The sequence below is a fragment of the Oncorhynchus gorbuscha genome, linkage group LG16 (genome assembly GCF_021184085.1).
Source record: "Oncorhynchus gorbuscha isolate QuinsamMale2020 ecotype Even-year linkage group LG16, OgorEven_v1.0, whole genome shotgun sequence".
NCBI classification, from domain to species: Eukaryota; Metazoa; Chordata; class Actinopteri; order Salmoniformes; family Salmonidae; genus Oncorhynchus; species Oncorhynchus gorbuscha.
Genome location: NC_060188.1, coordinates 44,631,807 through 44,654,746, shown reverse-complemented (window position 1 = coordinate 44,654,746; position 22,940 = coordinate 44,631,807). Strand labels below are relative to the sequence as shown.

At 41.6% G+C, this 22,940-nt stretch overlaps 1 protein-coding gene across 5 annotated transcripts in view; it reads left to right on the top strand.

Moving 5' to 3' along the window:
* The first annotated feature begins 3,687 nt into the window (after positions 1 to 3,687).
* The window catches only part of LOC124000136 (protein Aster-B-like), a 164,196-nt gene continuing 144,943 nt past the window's right edge, over positions 3,688 to 22,940 (top strand). For 2 of the 5 annotated variants that reach the window (XM_046306309.1, XM_046306304.1), the window contains exon 1: positions 3,688 to 4,043. In XM_046306309.1, coding sequence (XP_046162265.1) covers positions 3,886 to 4,043 — 158 coding nt within the window. In that variant the 5' untranslated portion in view covers positions 3,688 to 3,885. The remainder of the gene's footprint in view (positions 4,044 to 22,940) is intronic. The other 3 variants (XM_046306305.1, XM_046306306.1, XM_046306308.1) reach the window with 2 other exon arrangements.

Sequence of the window (22,940 nt, the reverse complement as noted above, 5' to 3'; positions counted from 1 at the left end):
TACCATGGGACCTGTTCTGGTTGCCGTTGGGTAGTTATCCTCTCTTCCCAGTGGGGACTCCCTGGTGGTTGAGGTAGACACTCCGGTTACCGAGGTTCAACTGTCTGCTAGCCTGTAACCTTCAGCCACAAAGACTCCACCTGCTCTTCCCCAGGAGCCGCTCCCTGGCCCAAAGCCTGCGGTGGATTTTTACTCACTCCTAGGATGAAGCCACAGCCTGCAGCTACTGCAGAGGTCAAGTACAGCCCAGACGTTGGAGTCCCTCCAGTCACAGCCTGGTGGGATCAACCCGGTCTTTCATGGTCAGCCTGCGGCCACAAGGATTCAGCCTTCTCCTGCTGTCCTGGCCCCATCAGCCCACCTCTGATCACTACTTTGTTTCCTTTTCTGTCTCCCTTTCCTCCAACCCTAACCACTCAGCTTCGACCCAGATGTTCATGCACAGTAGCAATCTTCGCTCTCCTCCCTACTTAACCCTCCACCCCTCCACCTTCCTCTCTGTGGGCAACTTTGTCAACCACTTTGAAAAAAAGGTTGACAACATCCGCTACTCATTCACTCAGCCTACTGCGTCCATCGGTCTCACTCCCACAGAACTACACTACGCCCTGACCTCATTATCCCGTCTCTCTCCAGATTGCATCCTGCAACTAGTGAGGTATGGCAGCCCGTCAACCTGTCTGCTCGACCCCATCCCCATCCCCTCCTCCCGTCTCCAGACCATCTCTGCAGACTTTCTCCCATTCCTCACTTCACTCATCAACGTATCCCTGACCACTGGCTGTGGACCCTCTGACTTTAAAATGGCCCAAGTTGCTCCCCTACTCAAGAAACCAACACTCGACTCATCTGACGTCAAAAACTTTAGACCTGTATTTATTTTCTTTCCAAAACACTTTAGCGTTCTGTCTCTGATCATCTTTCTCGTTATCTCTCTCAGAACGATCTTCTTGACCCTTAACCAGGACAGGCACTCAACCGAGACGGCTCTTCTCTGTATCACGGAGGCTGACCGTACTGCCAAAGCTGACTCTCCTCTGTTCTCCAGGATCCCAGACCCCATGACCCAAAGCCCTGACTCCTGTACATCCATCCCTGTCCCCATCTCAAATGACTTGGTGGCCTCCTCTTTGTTATCTGTGCCCCTTTACAGATATCACCCCATCAAACAACTGTAATCTGAGGACCCTTTTAAGCAGCGACAGAGTAACGCTTGGCCCTAACCACTGGTCCATAATTGCTGGCCATCAGGGAGGGTAGCGGTTGTTCTAGCTCAGGTTCAAGGAGACCTTTCCACTGAACCTACCCCGGAGACGGTTCTTTAGCCACTGAAGATCTTTGGCCGGGTCCTCTACTGACTGTACCTGGTTGGACAAGGCTGGCTTCCTCCACTCGCATTCCACATCCGTACAGCCGATTTTATGAACTGCCAAAATAGGCTGCATGGCTACACTTATGAGCTCCATGGAGATATTCGCTTGTGGTAGGGAATCCCCTGGTCACCTTTAGAGACCTGCCAAGAGGAAGGATGTTAAGTGCCACATGCCTTTCAATGCATGACGACTTTGAACACCTTGAAATACATTTGTTTTAAGAAATGTGCTATATAAGAGCACTTAGTGTTCTTCTCCCCTTTTAATGCTCTTATGCTCATCCTTGAAAGATGCCATAAGGTCGGAAATAGAGAAGTTGCTTGATATTGGCGGGATCTGGAACACACGTCGATCCAGAGCATACATGTCGATCCAGAGCACCCCACACAGTACGCAGGCCATGGAAGAAATGGGACCATTTCAGCTTCCAGTAATTGTGTACCTATCGTTGCGACATTGGGCCGTGCATTATCATGCTGAAACATGAGGTGATGGCAGTGGATGAATGGCACGAAAATGGCCCTCACGATCTCTTCACGGTATCTCTGTGAATTCAAATGGTCATCGATAAAATGCAATTGTGTTCATTGTCTGTAGCCTATGCCTGCCCATACATTAAGCCAATGCCACCATGGGGCATTCTGTTCACAACGTTGACATCAGAAAACCCCTCGCCCACACGACGCCATACACTTGGTCTGCTGTTGTGAGGCCAGTTGGACGTACTGCCAAGTTCTCTAAAACGATGTTGGAGGCGGCTTTCGGTAAAGAAATGAACTTTTAATTATATGGAAGACACTATTCAATTCATTTCAATACAGCAAATGGATTCATCATGGATTGGGAACAGGTTTCTGATCAAACTGGTAAACGGAAGCTGATAGTTGAGCTTCCTGCAGGAATTTGTAGTCTTTTTTTTACCCCTTTTTCTCCCCAATTTTGTGGTATCCAATTGTTAGTAGCTACTATCTTGTCTCATCGCTACAACTCCCGTACGGGCTCGGGAGAGACGAAAGTTATGCGTCCTCCGATACACAACCCAACCGCACTGCTTCTTAACATAGCGCACATCCAACCCGGAAGCCAGCCGCACCAATGTGTCGGAGGAAACATTGTGCGACCTCAGCTAGCGTGCACTGTGCCTGGCCTGCCACAGGAGTCGCTGGTGTGTGATGAGACAAGGATATCCCCACTGGCCAAACCCTCCCTAACCTGGACGACGCTAGGCCAATTGTGTTTCGCCCCACGGACCTCCCGGTCACGGCCGGTTACGACAGAGCATGGGCGCGAACCCAGAGTCTCTGGTGGTGCAGCTGGCGCTGCAGTAGAGCACCCTTAACCACTGCGACACCCAGGAGACCCCTAGGAATTTGTAGTCTTGCGAAGGTCTTCTCTGTTGCTAGCAAGAGAGTAAATTGCGGAAAATATATTGATATAACTCACCTTGTCTGAGAGAGAATTACACGGTTAAGTCTACACCAAACACATACTTAGTTTGAAGTGTTTGTTAAATTCACTATGTGAAATATTTACGGTGAAAAATATGATTGGAACCATTTCCGTGTTTGACCGCTCAATTTTATGGGTATTATGACACATCCACTGTGCCAGACTATTGTTCTTGGATGTGGTTGAGGTGAAGCCAACTCCAAACTGGCTTCCCTTAACACTTTTTGGGGGGTGAGCCAGGACCATTCAGAGTTTAGCTCAATGCTGATTGGCTATTATTTTATACTTTTTTTATCAAGGGAGGCCAGAAGCTTGCTGGCTGCCCTTGAATTCAATGCTACAGGCGGCAACAATGTCATGCTCTTTTTGACCAGACGGCATCAGATAGATGGCCTACACATACAGTGACAGAGGGGAGCTGTTTCGCTCGCTGGGATGCTTTCTCTGGTGAGGTATATTCAGCCGCTTGCGAATTGAAGGACAATTATGAAACAGAGACACGAAAGATACATTATTTTATATATGTTTGTTTCTTGGTAGGCCTACATTTTTCGGGGAAGCCGGGCATCCCTTGGCATCCAGGAATACACGCCACTGAAATTAGGGGAATTTCCCCCATATTAACACATTTCATTCTATTTTGGGGCAAAACAGGCTATTGGCAAAAAAAAAGTCTAAAAGCCTACATTTGGAATCTTTTGAGTGTAAAACCATTCATTTTGAAAAACATACGGGGTAGGACTAACATTTGTATGTTTTATAGCCAGGCTCTGGGCTCAAACTTTCTCTTCCGATGGCGCTGGGGCCGGTGCCTGTGAAGCACCCCATCCGTGTCACGTCAACCCACTCCACCCCCAGTGAAGTGCAGCGCCTCTCCTCGAACACTACTCTGTCCCGTGCCCCTCGCTGTCGGAGAATAGGCCAACCTATCAATACAGGGAGGAGGGCAGGCAAAAACAGAACATTTCACCCCGCGCAACCTCTAACAACGCTTGTAGACCCCCATTTTAACAACCTTACGAAGTGCAGCGTCGCATTTATTGTGTAGCAATAAACCAACCAAATGGCTTTTGCAAATCACAGTCATTTGATCCCCGAGCTGAAGCTGGAAGAGACTGAGGACGAATATTTCCCGAGGAGCATTAGTCTGGGGCACCTGCAGCAACTACAACAACGAAGCAAGCCGCCGTCACCGACTCCGTCGAATTCGAGAGGACACAGGTAGGACACAGAAGAGAAGACTGTCTTCCTTCACTTCGCTCAAACGAAAAACGAGATGGTGGTACACGATAAAAAAGTGCTCATTCATAGCCTAAAACATTCCGTGATGTTTGCTGGGTTTGAGTGAAACATATGCTTCATATATATTTTGATGTGTATAAAACTAGTGGCATCAATGGATGAGACCTACTGTAAAAGATAGTTTTGTAAACAGAAGAAGCATGCATTCAGAAGACTGAATGCAGCGTTGTGAACAATGGTGTTTTTTTGTGCTACCATGGTTCTTTTTTTGGACAATGGTACCTAGCAGTCTACATTTTAAAAAATATCATGTTTTTTTTCGGTCGCTACCATAGCATGATAGTGACCAATTTTTTAAAACATTTTAAATTGTACTAAAATGCTACATTTTTGTAGGGGTCTTGTTAATTTCAAACTTCAATTCCAAGCACTACAACACAAAGTCTAGTCAGTCCAACTCTGTGACGTTGCAGATAGATCTGTCCCCCTCTCTAAAACAGCTCTATTTCAGCATTGGCCTGTAAATAAACCTTAAACGTAGGCGGCAGTTTAAAGTACTTAGGTATAAATACTAGAAAGTACTACTGTACGTAAGTAGTTTTTTTTGGTATCTGTATTTAACTTGACTATTTATATTTTTTGCCAACTTTTGCCTTTACTTCCCTACATTCTGAAAATAATGTATTCTTTACTCCATACATTTTCCCTGCCACCCAAAAGTACTCGCTACATTTGCACAGGAAAATTGTCCAATTCACATAATTATCAAGAGAACATCCATGGTCATCCCTACTACCTCTGATCTGGCAGACTGTGGGAGTGTTCCCCTGGATTTCTGTTTTGGAAATTCCATTTACTTTTGATATTTAAGTATATTTAAAACCAAATACTTTGTCTTTTACTCAAGTATTATTTTACTGGGTGACTCACTTTTTGAGTCATTTTCTATTAAGGTATCTTTACTTTTATTCAAGTACGACAATTGAGTACTTTTCCCACCACTGAACGTAGGAAGGTAACCAGATATTGTAGTAATTAAAGCTACAATATGTAACATTTTCGGCAACCTGACCAAATGGACATAGAAATGTGAGTTATAGATCTGTCATTCAAACGAAAGCAAGTCTAAGGCTTGCAAAATATCTGTTCTATGTGCGCTATTTCTATGCTTCCTGTTCTTAAGTTTAGTTTCTGCATCTTTTTCTTTCGATTTTGTACACCAGCATCAACAGCTGAAAATAAATATATTTGGTTATGGAAAATATATTTTACAGTGGTGTAGATGGTACAATGATTCTCTACACAATGAGTGCCTGTTTTCTCACATAAACTGAAATTAGTCAAACTTACAATTTTCGCAACCAAGGAATGGAGGATCGATTTCTGCATAGTACAGTATGTAAACTTTACACCTCTCTTATTCAGAAACATTGGTTGTGTTGTCATTGCAGTCACATACAGTAAAAAGAACCAAACCAAACAAGACAGAAGCAGTTAATGTAATGTATGTAATTGAAAATCATACGCAATATGAAACCAAAGCAGCAGGTCAATCAGTATTATACACATATTCAACACATTTTAGTGGCCAGTAAATATTTGCTAAATGTACAAGGTGAACACCAGGTTTGTTTAGCTTATCACCTCCATTCGTTCCCCTGACCAAGGATTTAAGAAGGGGAGAGTTACGAGCAAGAAGGGTAAGGTGCGTGGTTCAGCTCAGCACTGATGCCATGTCTCTATCCTCTGCTGTTTGTCCTTGGTCTGACAGGAGTAGGCCTTGTGCATGAATTCGTCTCAGGATCAGGTCATTTTTATTAGTCTGAGCCTCTCCGTTATTTAATGTTCCCCAGCTTAGTGCCCTCTGAATTTTCTCTATATAAAGCATCAAACTAAAATGGTGGTCATGTTTTGGTGCTGTTGATTGTATACTCATCAAGGTGAAGTGCTGGGAGGAGGCAGCACAGTGTTGTTTTTTCCCCAGTATTCCTTATGAACCATGCTATTCCCTTAAAGTATTTCCTTACATTGAAAGGACACATGTAAATATGTAAAATATCTGAACTATACTTTTAACGTACTGTATCTACCTTTATTGAGTTAAAGCAAGAGCGAAAGTTGATGCTGTTGATCTGAAGTGACGGATGACGGATCAATCAGTCAGTGATCTACCAGATATAGGACCAATCAAAGCTGATCAGGGTACACGGCTATCAATCAAGCCATTAAAACACTGTAGTACAGCTGCCAGATCCCTATCAAAGTCAAATCACTGCCAATATGCCCTCATATTAATTCAAGGCCTCCTGCCATGTCATTTGACTCCTGTGCAGATCAAAGCAATCTACACATTTCAGATCCACCAGCATGTCATGGGAAGTCAATGGGTCTTGGATGGGAAATGCAGGAAATTACTGATTTGTAGCAAGTGGCAAAGCGAGATAGTGGCAGATCCCCTCTTTGGGTTGGAAAGGTTTAATTAAATGAAAAGAAAAGTGGGATGATTAAATGCTTTATCAAGGTCCTACCCATTCCTAAGAGGCCATAGAGGAGGACTCTGAAGCTTACTTACAGATTGCTTGCAGGTGGAATAAAGCTTGCCGCCCCGCCCTGACTCCTACAAAGCCTACATTAAAAACGATGAGATCGGACAATTTTTTATTATTCAGAATTCTAGCTGATATTCCGATGTATCGCAGCATGCATTATTAACAATACACTGGTATGAAGTTTTTTTTGGTGATGGATTTAAGAAATATTATGTTTAGGCAAAAGGCACTTCACTTTTAAGCGAAGCCTTTTTTTCAATGGGATTCTGATTGTACTTCTACTGTGGGGGAAATTATTTTTCAAATATATTTTTAATGCCAGAGCAGTGTCAAATGTGGGTATTGCATGTGTCTGATGGGACATCTCATTTAAAGCGGAGGATAACTCTTTCACCATAGGCTAGTAATACACAAGTACATATCCCATGTATAAGCCATACAGGGCACCTCCATAAACTCTACGTCAACATTCAGATAGCATACCTTTGCTGCTCTACATTTGAATGGTCTAATATTATTAATATACTTCTCATAGTGGGTGGTGGAGAGGTTTTTCTGTCTCTTGGCACTTTGTCAAGTGAACCTTGGCTGGAGGCCATGCATGAGATTGAGAGAGTACTGCTGCGCTCTGATTTGTGTGCTGCTGACACACGACCACACTCCTGACACTACCGGGCAGCTCAGGCACTGTGTGAGTTTGTGTTTGAGAGTGAATACATTGCTGTTGGACTGCGCAGAATCACTGATCTACAAATCACCTTGCATCCCAAATAACAACGCATTATGCATTCAAGATTAGCAATTCTGCACCTCACCTTGCTCCAACTGATCCCCCTCAGACATGCTGACAGGCTAAATCCAAGGCCAGCTAGGCTCTTTCTCAACCCACTTGGGATTCTTCCTCAGAGGTTTGTCTGGCTCATAGTGCAGCATTGCTGGGCCAACCAGGGAGGGAGTAGGATCAAATTGCCCCTAGACACTGATCTGAGGAAAGTTGTGTGTTTACCCCCTGAATGGTTAAGGTTGTGGTTTGGGGAGAGTAAGCTGATCCTAGATCTGTGACTTTTAAATGGAGCATAGGCCAGTCTTGCATCCAGGCTCTAAAGCAGGGTTTCCCAAACTCAGTCCTGGGGCCCACCTGGTTGCACGTTTTGTTTTTTGCTCTAGCACTACACAGCTGATTCAAATAATAAAAATTTGATGAGTTGGTTATTTGAATCAGCTGTGTAGTTCTTGGGCAAAAAAAAACAAAACATGCACCCATGGGGGGCCCTAGGACTGAGTTTGGGAAACCCTGCTCTAAAGCACCAGTGGAGTGACGTCATCACAATCTTCATTGGACCGTTTACAATAACTCAAGAAGTCTTTCTTATTGCAATTTTCTTTACAGATACTCAATATTTGGTTGTACAACAAAAGGACTGCAGGATTCTTTTTTCGCCAGGCTACAATTAAAAATGGACACTTCAGCACAATCTTGATCAGACCCATTTCAGTGGCAGACCCCTTTTTGTGTTAAACTCAGATTGTTTAGGCTTGGCTTGAAGGGAAGCCTGCAGACAATCGCCTTCATGACAATAAACCTCATGAATGCAAGTGTTACAGATGTGCATAAAATGCACTATTTTGTTGTGCTTATGAAAAGCCTAGCATAACAAATGCTCTATACACATTAGTGATTCATACCTCTCCAATTGTTCGAGGCGGACATTGTGGTGATTTTGTTTTTGAGAAGTTCTCTCACTGGGTTAAAAAAAAGCATTTAATAAAATAGCCTGTAAATACAGCAGTGTAGGTCTAGTTCGGTAGAATATCTAACCGGTGAATGGTAGACTCAACACAGAATACAGACGAGCTGAAATAAATCCCACATCACTTTTTCCATTTGGTAGGTCCAAACCCCATAGCCTACACACTGGTTGTGTTCGAAATGCCGGAGACACTGCAGGCTGTCTGCATCTCAGTTACATCATCGACTCCTTAGCCATTATCTGTGACCTCTAGGAAAAGACCGATAGTGCAGTAGCCAAGCTAGCTGCCAAAATTAGATGCGGATCTAGCATCCTTGGGAAAAGCAGCAGTGTAGGTAGGAGCCAATGGATAAATAAGGGTTCAGGTTGTTGTATCCAGCCCAGGCCTCTTGTTGGAATGTAATGTCGATATTATGTAACATTAGGACATGAAATCCCTAATGCAACACTCAGTATCCTGTTTTGCTCCATCTGCACAAACAGGACATGCATTATGTAATATATCTCTTTCCTTGTCTGTACTGTATCAGTAGCCATGCTGACTTAGAAGAAGAAAACGCATGATGAATGAATACAATCTGTTAAAAAGTCCTAAGGCAAAAATTTGACTAAGTAGCCGACACTATCTTTTCCTGGTGGATATTTGTTCACCCCAAATAATCATTGTTCAATGAAAAGTGTCCTGAGCGTCCCTTTTGATATTTTAAGTGGAAATCGTGCACCAATATTGCATTTTAAAAGCCTGTTATATTAAATGAAGAGGCATTTAATATAGACCACATGGTTAATCAAATAAATAAATAAATAAATAAGAAAGAAAGAATGGCGCCGGATGTGATGGCTGCCGTTTTTTTCCCCGCATTGCTTGTAACTTCTTTTGTAAATAATGTTGATGCTACTGTCTCTTATGATCGAAAACAGCTTCTGGATATTAGAACAGCGATTACTCACCTCAAACTGGACAAAGATTTTTTTAATGTAATGAGCCTGATGCGTAAGATATAATGCTGCTCCCAGACAAAAGCCCAAATCCCCGTCATTCGCATGAAGAAAATAAGGAAATACAGGGGGCGGAGATCAGGGCGCCTTGTGAGAATTAGTCGGCGAGTGAGTAACCCGCCTCTACCATCCGTTCTATTGGCCAATGTGCAAACACTGGAGAATAAACTGGATGAGCTCCGTTTGAGACTATCCTACCAACAGGACATTAAAAACGATCAAATCTTATGTTTCACCGAGTCGTGGCTGAATGACGACACGGATAATATACAGTTGGCTGGGTTTTCAGTTTTCCAGGACAGAACAGCTATGTCCATTAATAATAATAATAATATATGCCATTTAGCAGACGCTTTTATCCAATTAAGACGAGGGGTGGGGATGTGTCTATTTGTCAATAACAGCTGGTGCGCGATGTCTAATATTAAGGTCGTCTCAAGGTATTGCTCGCCTGAGGTAGAGTACCTCATGATAAGCTCTAGACCACACTATCTACCAAGAGTTTTCATCTATGTAGTGTAAAAGCAGGTGAGCTGGTTCTACTCTTTATTTTTTTGGGGGGGGGGGTGTTCTGGGGTTTTTGGTGGAAAACTGAGCATGTTGAGCATAACACGTTAACCTTGTTACCCATCAATAGACAATTAAAAATGTTTGTGTAGCTTGCATTCAATTGCCATTACGTGTTGCACACACTAATCTTCCATTCCTCCTGTCACAAGGGGATTTATGGCTGATTTAACCCAGTTACAGTCAACACTGTTACTTTGTTTGGCACTTAATAGGTAGTCTTTTTTTTGTTAACCTGTTGGGATGGTATTTGTTTCATTAGACCATTGTTGACATAGTCCCAAAATGTTTTGTTGTCCGCAATCATGTTTTCAAGATATGTAAAATGGGGAATTATACGGGAATTATTTATTTTCAAGCTACATATCTTGTTAACTTGATTGCTGACAGTTCCAAAATGTTTTGCTTATGTCAACAATAGACTAATGAAACAAATACTGAAATATAGTTTTGGGTGGAGTTTTCCTTCAACATCTGATGTTCGCTCAAGACCACTAGATGGCAGACATGGGTAGTACATGGAAGCTGGCTGTGCTATGGTATTCCCATGTGAAACACACTGCTCTGGGGTGTATTCATTAGTGCACACCGTAGTAAAACATGTTGTAATGAAAAAGGTTTTGCAACGAAAACTAGTGCTTCTTAATAGACAAATGCAGGTTAGTGTCTCCCTGTTTTGGCCCGTTTCCTTCCATTTGGTTCCTAATGAATTTACTGCCCTGTAGATAGAACTATTCTGTTCACGGAGAACCAGGTACACATGACTCCCGATATGTTAATGATGACAAGGAGATGAAGCCCCATCATGCACTCCTTCACGAGGAGAGCTGTGACAGGCGGTGATGTTTCCCCCGTGGCCAAAGCAGTAATGATTGACAGGTCGTTTTCCACTAGCTGGGCCTAGATGAGAGATGCACCATAAGATTAGTGGTTGGCAATCAGAGCATAGGCGTGACATTGTGTGGGTGTGTTTGGTGTTGTGAGCTCGATAAATGGACTCGAGCCTGTGTCGGAACAGACAGTGTCTTTGTCATACAGACTTGCGTCCATTATGTCCTCATAGTATCCAATACTGCCCCTTAGGGGAGTGTAATGGTTTACACAAAGCTTTCCCATGAACACTGCAACATTAAAGGAATAGTTCACTCAAAACATTTACATTTACATTTAAGTCATTTAGCAGACGCTCTTATCCAGAGCGACTTACAAATTGGTGCATTCACCTTATGACATCCAGTGGAACAGCCACTTTACAATAGTGCATCTAAATATTTTAAGGGGGGGGGGGGTGAGAAGGATTACTTTATCCTATCCTAAGTATTCCTTAAAGAGGTGGGGTTTCAGGTGTCTCCGGAAGGTGGTGATTGACTCCGCTGTCCTGGCGTCGTGAGGGAGTTTGTTCCACCATTGGGGAGCCAGAGCAGCGAACAGTTTTGACTGGGCTGAGCGGGAACTGTACTTCCTCAGTGGTAGGGAGACGAGCAGGCCAGAGGTGGATGAACGCAGTGCCCTTATTTGGGTGTAGGGCCTGATCAGAGCCTGGAGGTACTGAGGTGCCGTTCCCCTCACAGCTCCGTAGGCAAGCACCATGGTCTTGTAGCGGATGCGAGCTTCAACTGGAAGCCAGTGGAGAGAGCGGAGGAGCGGGGTGACGTGAGAGAACTTGGGAAGGTTGAACACTAGACGGGCTGCGGCGTTCTGGATGAGTTGTAGGGGTTTAATGGCACAGGCAGGGAGCCCAGCCAACAGCGAGTTGCAGTAATCCAGACGGGAGATGACAAGTGCCTGGATTAGGACCTGCGCCGCTTCCTGTGTGAGGCAGGGTCGTACTCTGCGGATGTTGTAGAGCATGAACCTACAGGAACGGGCCACCGCCTTGATGTTAGTTGAGAACGACAGGGTGTTGTCCAGGATCACGCCAAGGTTCTTAGCGCTCTGGGAGGAGGACACAATGGAGTTGTCAACCGTGATGGCGAGATCATGGAACGGGCAGTCCTTCCCCGGGAGGAAGAGCAGCTCCGTCTTGCCGAAGTTCAGCTTGAGATGGTGATCCGTCATCCACACTGATATGTCTGCCAGACATGCAGAGATGCGATTCGCCACCTGTGGAGCGAAGCGGAATGCGACCGGGTTGTTGAGTGCGGAAGTTCTATTCAGTAGACGTTGGCTAGCTGTTGGCTAGCTAGCAGAGTCTCCTACGTTAAGGACGACAAATAGCTGGCTAGCTAACCTCGGTAAATTAAGATAATCACTCTAAGACTACACGCTCTAAACTACACAATTATCTTGGATACGAAGACAGCAAAGACAACTATGTAGCTAGCTAACACTACACTAATCAAGTCGTTCAGTTGAGTGTAATAGTTTCTACAGTGCTGCTATTCGGTAGACGGTGGACGTTTGCTAGCTGGCTAGCTGCTGGGCAGATAGCAGTGTAGACTACGTTAGGACGACGAAATACGAAGTTGCAATAGAAGTGCTGACTGTTTCACTTTGTTGTCCTCTTTCTTTTCCTTTTTCTTCTGTCCTTCTTTTGTCCTTATTTTGTCTTCCTTTCTTGATAGAGCACATCCAGCACAGAGGAATAAAACAGACTATATTGAAAACTTGACTGCTGACAGTGGACTAATGAACTAAAAATAATAATATATTGTTTTTGAGTGAATGATTCCTTTAAGTGTCACAGGACACATTTCCCTACACACACAGGGCACGTTCCTCTTGCCAGGAATTGCTGATGCGTGCCAGATCTTACAACGCCTGGATAGGTATTTTAAGTATCAGCTAACCACATATGTTATAGCAATCTGTTAGTCGATGTCAGTCTTTGGCGTGGCTAGCAACCATTCGTTGATGCATGCAACTGAGTAGGGGAACACGACCACAATCCGCCTCACGTTTCTCTACAAAAACGCTGAGCCTGCTCCATCCACTTCACGTTTTTTATTTGTCATTTTAGTCATTGATGTTCTAATCTAGAGCGACTTGCACACAGTTCAGACACTACATTTATGGCCAGTTGAACTGAAAAGAAATTAAGAGCGGGCTGGAACGGTAAAGAGCTTTGCTTGACGTACCGATTGGTTTCATGCAAACGCTGTCAACACTGCAGCAGACTTCCTCGTTGATTTTTGGGTTTGAATTCGTACGTAACTACAGGGAGTCCTCCACCTGCGAATCCGAGGCCATGATTGTGCTTCAGTTGTGGGTGTGGTAGAGAGGCTACTTTAATTTGCATGCAGTTAAGATACTTTAGGTCATGTAGTGTATGTGGACACCTGCTCGTCTAAAATCTCATTCCAAAATCATGGGCGTTAATATTGAGTTGGTAAATGCTTTCTAAATAGAGTGACAATCAAATTGCAAACAACTTACTTTAAGATTTGATTTCATGCTTCTTATAACTGTAAAATGCAGTACAATACTGGCACTACTTCATAACTGATGACAGAGAATGTTCTCCAAAACATCCACTGAGCGGCGCAGTGACACCATTCAAATGTGTACAGGCTCATTACAACTTAAGCTTAAAGCAAGAAGTGATTTTGTCCGTCTGTGTACAAGAAAAAGAGGTCTTATTTCAAATCTAGGAAACTATTTAGTTTATTTTTATGTAGAGCTCTACATATGTAGGGATATATCACAGTGAGATGTAACCACGACAGTTGCATTCACAAGACTGTCACCTTTCATATGCCATAGGCTGGGCTCCGTTGTTCAGAGGAAGAGCAAATCAATTAATTGTCTGGATCGGCCAGAAAATGGGATGCGTGACTCCCTAATGCAAATGTACAGTACATTCTGAAACCTGACACTTCAAGTCAGCTACTCTGAGAGAATGGAAGTGGAGAGCAGACAGATGGGGCTTTCCGGCACGAGAAGGCACAGGAACCTACGGCGTTCACATAGCGCTTTGTCCACCAAAATGTCTGTTGGAACTGGTCCAGAACAGCTCAAAGTCCCCCATATAGGGGACTTAACATGTAAAGCCTTGTTCACAAATGCTCAAATCATTTTAGTTTTTCAAATCCGTTTTTGACTATAGACTGTCCAAACAGCAAGTTACAAGTGACCAAATCGGATTTGTGTGTGTCCACAGTAGAGGTCAACCAATTAATCCGAATGGCCGATTTAATTAGGGCCGATTTCAGGTTTTCATAACAATCGGAAATCGGTATTTTTGGGCGGCGAATTTGCCGAATGTTTATTTTTTAGCTAGCTAGCTAACTATGGCTAATTTAAAGTCACGTCAAAAAGTGCAGCCAGAATAACAGAAAAGTAGCTGCATTTGTTTAATAATGCTTGAACGCGCACGCACTCAATTCTTCATTGCTGCGACGTTAAGCTGCGTTTCATGTCGATTTGATCGTGGGGGGGGGGGGGCGCTAGTAATGTCTGCAGTTTTTCGGTTTGGCTATTTGTTTCAAGTGTATTAGTCTATAAATAAATATCTTTGCCAAAATCCTTCATCTCTCCCATGTCTTTTTGACTAGTAGTTGTTCTGAAATGTTTATTGCTTGCCTACATTTTACACCCCTCTATGTTTAATATAACACACAAAGGGAAGGACACACATTATCAACTTTGGTTGCCTATCCTGATGTGAAGTTTGTTCTATAGAAAGTATTTAGGCAAGAAAATATCCTTGCTGGAATTATGCCATTCTGACAGGGGGGAGCTTTTCGGCACAACACCGGAAAATGTTCTAAACAATAGACATACATAGACACATTCTGTTCAGAACAATACACCATGTCATCTTGTAACTGCACATCAAGCATAGTGATCATAGACGTTGACACTGTATGTGAAACGAGTTTTAGCTTATACAAGTTTGTATGCAACTCCCACTGTGCGCCGGAATGCTTTGCTGACTCGAGGGAAATGGGATTTGTGCAAAACGTGAGACTGCTTCTGAAAGATGAGTGTGTCCCAACCCCTGCAGAACCTACACTGGCATCTCTCAACCTGGTGAGTGTGTTAGCAACCTAGCTTGCTAACTAGATAGCTAATCCAGCCACCATGCTTTTGCTATCTAGTTAACATTACCAATGAATATCTTCTTTAAACTCACTCAATGTGCTATGGGGTCTTGACCTGGCAAAGTGTAATGTGTGATCAAAGTGCATAAATATTTAGCTAAGCTAAATGATCTGCATCAACAGTGTTAATGTTTCCACTGTAGAGACTGGTTATATAAGTTGCTGAAATCTGGATGCAAGCTAGCTAGCTAGCTAGCTAAGCAATCTTCGCTACTGTGTAGATTCATAATGATTACACTATGAGCCAGCTCCATAGTAGCCACACGATTTACAATAGTCCATTTGAACTCTACTCGCAATTTCTACATTATAGATCACGTGTCAAACTCATTCCACGGAGGTGCTGAGTGTCTGCGGATATCCGCTCCTCCATTGTACTTGATTAATGAACCGGCAGACACTAGGCCCTCCATGGAACGAGTTTGACTGCCCTGTTATAGATCATTACCAATAAATGTTCTGTTTCAGCCTAAAAGCACCGGAGAGATTGGGTGCCCGACCGAACCTTGCAGTCTGCAACCCACCTCTGTACAGGTTCATCTGAAGCCCTCTAGAAGAAGCAAGGGTGAGTATCAGCTCTCTGTCATAAGCAAGAGGCAGGCTATGATTTTGTTCTAAGGAAGTGTTGTGAATGAGCTATTGATATGCACTAGTTGTATTTTATTTATCTTTCCATTGCAGCCTCTGAAAAATGTTTGCCTTTTGATTAAGATGATCATTGCCGTTATCAAAGGCCATTAGTACAATGTTTTTTGGAATCATTGCTGTGTTTCCTTCTAAACTGCATCTGGCAGCGATGCATTATAATGAAAATGCATCAAACTCCGATATGCCATCTTCTATCCAGAATACAAGCGGGGGGACTACACTGTGCTGACCTTGAAGAGACATCCAATTTACAGTGAGTTATTTTTTTACATCAATGGTCATGACAAATGGCATGTCAATGAAAAGAAAATGACTCCACTCTGCTTTCTCACAACCCACTCTAGGCTATGTTGATACCCTCCAGCATCTGCTGTTTGGAGATGTTGTGGAAATGCCACAACCCTATCAGGAGCTGTTGGAGAAGGTGCCAGTTTTTGAATAACTCAATTCAAGAGACCTGACAAAAAGACACCAGTCACGCCAGACACCAGCCACGCTTCAGATTTCCCAGTGAATCATATACAAGAAATGTGAATTTTTACTGTGTGTGTGTGTGGCAAGTAGCTCACACTAATATATGCATATACACAGTTTTCTTTCTCGGTGTCCAGATCAACCAACGATTATGGTGACTGCTCCAGAATTCCATCATCTGAAGCTGCTGATGGAGGTGGCAAGTACCAGGGTGTACAGTGCAAGGAGGAAAATATGTCCATCATGAAGGAGACTAATACGAGAATGCACACACATTTGTCTGTTCTCAGAAGATGTATTTAGTAGTAAGCCTCCTATTATCCTGTATATCCCCTTAATTCCAGCATACCTATGGCCTTTCCTCTATATAATTATTCAGCCATCAAGGAGAGGATGAGAAGGAGGATCTTGCCCAGTGACAGAAAGGAGACCAGATGAGGTGGGCCCTGTAGTACACCATCTACATCTCTGTGATGCTCAGCAGGAGAAAAAGTAGTCTTAGAAGAGGTTCCAGTTTGCTTCGAGCTGTGCATATGAAGATGAAGACTGAGATGTATAATTTAGCTATCTTAAAACAATTCCATATGTTAGCTTAGTGGAATCCCTGGGTTGGACCTGGTTTGAACTGATACGGCTCTGGACCGGCTAATGTGTTGTGAAGCTATCCACAATAAGGATTAGGCACAATAGTGGAATTTGCGGTTTCCCTTAAAAATAAAAGTATGTCATTGACAGTGATGCAAATGAATACAAATAATATATTTATTCCATACTTTTATTTTGAAGGCTAACCGCAAAGTCCACTATTGGGGCTAATCCTTATTGTGGCTAACTTCACATAGATTGGTCCGACCACCGTTAATCAAATAAGAACTGTCATATCAATTAGGGTTATTTTAGATGACATCTAGCTGTATAGTTAGCTAGCTAACTATATAGCTACTGAAACTAATTGTAATTTTGCTGTGTTTTTGGGGAAGAACATTTTTTGCATCCATTAGCTAGCTAGCTTTTTTTAATGATCAGCACTGTAGGTGCGCGAGACAGCATCATAGCATATGTATTGATGAATCGTTGTGACATATGAAATTACATTTTACATTTAAGTCATTTAGCAGACGCTCTTATCCAGAGCGACTTACAAATTGGTGCATTCATCACTGCAGAAACACATCACATTGATGAGCTCTTGGGAAATGAAGTCCCATGTAGGGACTGACCACAGAACATGGAGGAGAGGCACACAGCAGAAAACCTAAAACGGCATTAACTACCATTGTTGCTGAGTGGGAGGGGGACAGCGGTAAGATGAGGGCTAGGGTAGGGTTTCCACTAGATAGCACAGCCACAAAGTCAAAATTGTCTAATTGTCTGTAAAAAATTATAGAAATAGGCAGTTTATGACTTTGTGGCTGTGGTAACTACAGTGACGGCCATCTGGTAGGTAGCCAGGTTACATTTACATTTAAGTCATTTAGCAGACGCTCTTATCCAGAGCGACTTACAAATTATAGAAATACTAGTGATAGTGTAATCAATGTGTAATAACTACGTAAAAAAAAAATTAAATATGAACACATTAAATTATATGACGTGCAGTCATATTCAGGTCCTGGTTGGTCAACAAGCTTATTTGACACGTTTAAATAGTATATTTTGTTGACACGCAAAGACGCAAACGGCGTTCCATAGAAATCCTGGTTGAAAATGAAACGACTGAACTAATGAACAATGAAACAGCACAGCAAGTTAGTGAAATAAATAGGTTTTGATGATGTTTTACTGGTAATGGGGACATACGTAAATGCCAACAAAATAACATTTTGGTCAGTGTGGTGTGTGTAACCTTTATTTAACTAGGCAAGTCAGTTAAGAACAAATTCTTATTTACAATGACGCCAAACCCGGACGACGCTGGGCCAATTGTGCGCTTCCCTATGAGACTCCCAATCACGGCCGGATGTGATACAGCCTGGACTCGATCAGGGTAGTGACACATCTTGCACTGAGATGCAGTGCCTTAGACCGCTGCGTTCATGTGTGTGTGTGTTTACTATTTAACTGTTCTAGAAAGCTTAAAAGGCTGCAACTTTTTTTTTAAATATATCTGTATCGACCAAAAATGTAATATTGGTGCATCACTACCGATCACATGATGGATATCCATGTGAGTGAAATGAGAGGTGCAGCATTTAAGGAGAAAGGCTGTAAGGCATGGATTTTTTAGAATGCATTTAGGGTGCAAAGGTGATGGCGCCGGGAAAATTGAGGCATTATCAAGTGAATGAGACTGACGAAGTGTGGCTATATTACATGGATTTATTAGACTTTTTCAAATGTAGATGTTCCGAAGGTCAACATCAGTAGCTTGTAGGTGTGTGGAAGCCAGGAAATGTTTACTGTGTTTTATGTTAATTAATGTCAATTACCATGAGACCGACACTTCTTTGCTTGACAATCACTGGCTAACGGCCCTACAGCCCTACTAACGTCAGAGTAGCATACTTTACAAGCTATCTGCACCGCAGAACAACAACACATGCACGTACACACACACATACTGAATCTGCTGAGGGGAGGATGCTATATATACCATACTATATATTGCTATATCATTTTGATTGTGATGGCCCTGACAATGCTAGACTCCTTACAAGAGGCATGGAGAAAATGATGGTTTTCCAACCGACTTCGTGTTTGATATCAGTAGACCTTGGGAATTTTGAATGTACAAATAGCATATGACACATTATTTGTAGGCTATTTTTGTTCAAGAATCATATGCTTTCATTATATTTAGGCTAGGATAATCGTACGTTAAGCTATTGTCACGCCTTGGTCATTGTATCTTGTGTTTTTGTTATATGTTTGGGTAGGCCAGGGTGTGACATGGGTTTATATGTTGTATTTCGTATTGGGGTTTGTATTAATTAGGAGTGTGTATTAGTAGGGGTGTGTCTAGTTAGGCTTGGCTGCCTGAGGCGATTCCTAATTGGAGTCAGCTGATTCTCGTTGTCTCGGATTGGGAACCGTATTTAGGCAGTCTGAGTGCGCGTTGTATTTCGTGGGCGATTGTACCTGTCTCTGTGTTAGTCACCAGATAGGCTGTAATTAGTTTCACTCGTTTGTTGTTTTGTATTCTCAGTTATGTCATGTACAGCATTTTCTTCATTAAAAGTCATGAGAAACCTACACACTGCATTTCGGTCTGACTCTCTTCAAACAGCAGCCGAACAACATTACAGCTATGTACCCATTAAGCCCTCTTCCATCTTCGGGTTCAAAGAAAAAATAACATTTTCTGCTGTTCAATGTTTTAACCAATTCATATGCTTGTTATATCCATACATTTTTTTATTCTGAGCTGATCAGATGTTTTAAGTGATTTACATTTGTGTAAGTTCCCACTAGTGGCCAATTTCAAAGCTGCAAATAAACACATTTTTCCATATATTTCTTTTTGTACCTTTTCACATAATTAATTATACTTTATGTAAAATTAAGAGATTCATGTGCTGATATATGCACATGGTAGAATTTTGTCTTATTTTACTGTTACAATAACCTTGCATTGTTATACATAGATGCCATATTTGTAAATTTGACATTTATCTCAGGGGGGCTTACAGTAGCAAAAAAAGCAGTCCCTCTTATAGAATGTAAATGGCAATAAAGAAATATTGTTCAATATGATCAATACTAACTTTGCATAATATTATAGTTTATATTTATACTCCACACCACTGGTTTCCAAATAGTTTGAGTAGACTTTACTATTCTTTTCACCATGAATCACTGTTCCAGTTAAGCCCAGTATGCTCCTATTAAGACGGGGTTTGCATTGAAACACATGGGGATAGTGTGTTTATTATATTCCTAATATTCTTTGAACATGAGCATGAATATGTTTTTCATTCTGATTTAATTTGATTAAAACGCACAACTAAAGTTATGCTTCTAGCCCTGGTGCCTTTACCAAGATTAGAAACAAGTAAGAATAATTATAAACTGGGTGGTTCGAGCCCTGAATGCTGATTGGCTCACAGCTGTGGTATATGAGACCGTATACCACGGGTATGACAACATTTATTTTTACTGCTCTAATTATGTTGGTAACCAGTTTATAATAGCAATAAGGCACCTTGCGTCGTGTGTAAGAACAGCCCTTAGCCATGGTATATTGGCCATATATCACAAACACCCAAGGTGCCTTATTGCTTAATTAGAAGCCTCTGTACTCTCTTCAAGACGTTTGGAGTAGTCATTGATGCAGAGAGAAGAATAATATCAGGCATGAGTGATATCAGGGATGGAAGATCTACAAGTGATGGACAAAAATGCAAGCAAATGAGGGATAAGAAGATGACTTGGGTAACTACTCATGCACTTTTGGTTGGGAGCATTGTCATGGTATCCTTCATTCACCCAGATTATTCCGTATTTTTGTCCACCACCTATACCTTTGTAATACAACAGTAGAGCGGTAGATTACAGATGATTCATTTAAAGTTGTGTGTGTTATGGTCTTTGTTGCATGGCTTCTTATCCACAGAGAGCCAGTGTGGGTACAGGGTTGTGTTCTAACCAAGTAATAACACACCTGATCAAACTAATCCTGTCTTGATTGAAGTCTATGATTAGTTGACTCAGGTGTGTACTTGTTGGCAAGAACAAAAGCCTATCGGGTCTTCAGAAAGTATTCATACCCCTTCTTTGATTTATTCCACTTATTCCTGAATTTAAAGTCTATTAAATAGATTTTCTTTCCCACCCATCCACACACAATACCCTATAATGACGGTGAAAACATGTTTATATACATTTTTGCAAGTGTATTAAATAAATACGGAAATATCTCATTTACAAAAGTATTCACACCACGGAGTCAATAAACAATCATTTTAGTCTCTAAGAGCTTTGCACATCTGGATTGTACAATACTTGCACATGATTCTTTTTACAATTCTTCAAGCTCTGTCAAGTTGGTTGTTGGATCATTGCTAGGCAACTATTTTCAAGATTTTCAACAAAACTGTAACTAGGCCACTCAAACATTTAATGTTGTCTTGGTAAGCTACTCCAGTGTATATTTGACCTTGTGTTTTAGGATATTGTCCTGCCTAATATCCTGCTGAAAGGTGAATTTGTCTCCCAGTGTCTGGTGGAAAGCAGACTGAACCAGGTTTTCCTTTAGAATCATGCCTGTGCTTAGCTTTATTCTGTTTATTTTTATCCTAAAAAAACTCCTAAGTCCTTACAGATGACAAGCCTACTCATAACATGATGAAGCTCCCACCTTTCTTGGAAATATTAGGTGTGGTGCTCAGTGATGTGTTGTGTTGGATTCTCCCCAAACATGGCGTGTTGTATTCAGGACATAAAGTTTCTTAACCACACTTTTTTTAATTTTTTTATTCTGTACAGCATTCCTTCTTTTCACTCTGTCATTTAGGTTAGCATCGTGGAGTAACTAAAATGTTGTTGATCCATCCTCAGTTTTCTCCTATCACAGCCATTCAACTCTGTAACTGTTTTCAAGTCACCATTGTCCTCATGGGGAAATCCCTGAGCAGTTTCCTTCCTCTCCGGCAACTGAAGGGCGCCTGTATCTTTGTAGTGACTGGGTGTATTTAAAAACCATCCAAAGAGTAATTCATAACTTCACCATGCTCAAAGGGAATTTCAAATGTCTGCTTTCTTTTTACCCATCTACCAATAGGTGCCCTTCTTTGGGGTACAATCTGTGTTTGAAATTCACTGCTTAACTGAGATGTGGTAGTCATTAAAAAAATCCAAAAGTCCATGCAACATATTATTTGTTAAGCAAATGTTTACTCCTGAACTTGTTTAGGTTTACCATAAAAAGGGGTTGAAATTACTTAAATGTAAATGTAAATACTTATTGACTCAAGACATTTCAACTTTTCATTTTTTATTCATTTGTAAACATTTCAAGAAACATAATTCCACTTTGACATTATGGGGTATTGTATGTAGTCCACTGACAAATCTCTATTTAATCCATTTTAAATTCAGGCAGTAACACAACACAATGTGGAAAAAGTCAAAGGGTATGAATGCTTCCTGAAGGCACTAGAAATCCACATTGATCTCCGTGGATACAATGTGTGCTACTTTCATGATGAATAGCAATGATCAGTTTATTTTAATAACTTTAGTGGAGTTTTAATATAATCTTATTTTATATAAGATATTTCAGTTTGTAAGTGTTTAACATTTGGAAATAAATTCAAATTTATTCTTTAAGAGGTAGTATTATTTGTAACACACATATGCTTAAAGGGATACTTCGGGATTTTGGCAAAGAGGCCCTTTATCTACTTTCCCAGAGTCCGATGAACATGTGGATACAATTGTTATGCTAGCAGATACCCATAAACTTCCAGTCATTCGCTAATGCTAATTAGCATAAGCTCACGCAACTACCTCTAAATTCCTTCATACTTAACACAAAGACATAACAATGGTATCCATAAGTTCATCTGACTGGGCAAGTAGATAAAAGGCCTTCATTGCCACTTTCCCGAGGTATCCTTTTAAATTATACATTGGGTACCCATTAAGCCTAGTCCCGGACTTCTCACATATTTGATCAAATATTTGTGTCTTATAAAATAATTGTCATAAAACTTCACATGATAGATTAATATTTCATTTTATCTCCACTTTTCTTAACAAAATTAGGGAAGTATATTTTGGAAATGTTTAAACTTAGATTTTAGTGGCCTTAGTCGGTAACCTCCCCCCTTATGTCACTGTAAACAGGTTGCATTGAGAATATTTATATTCAAAAATTGACATGCCTGTCTATAACTCTGTGGCTAA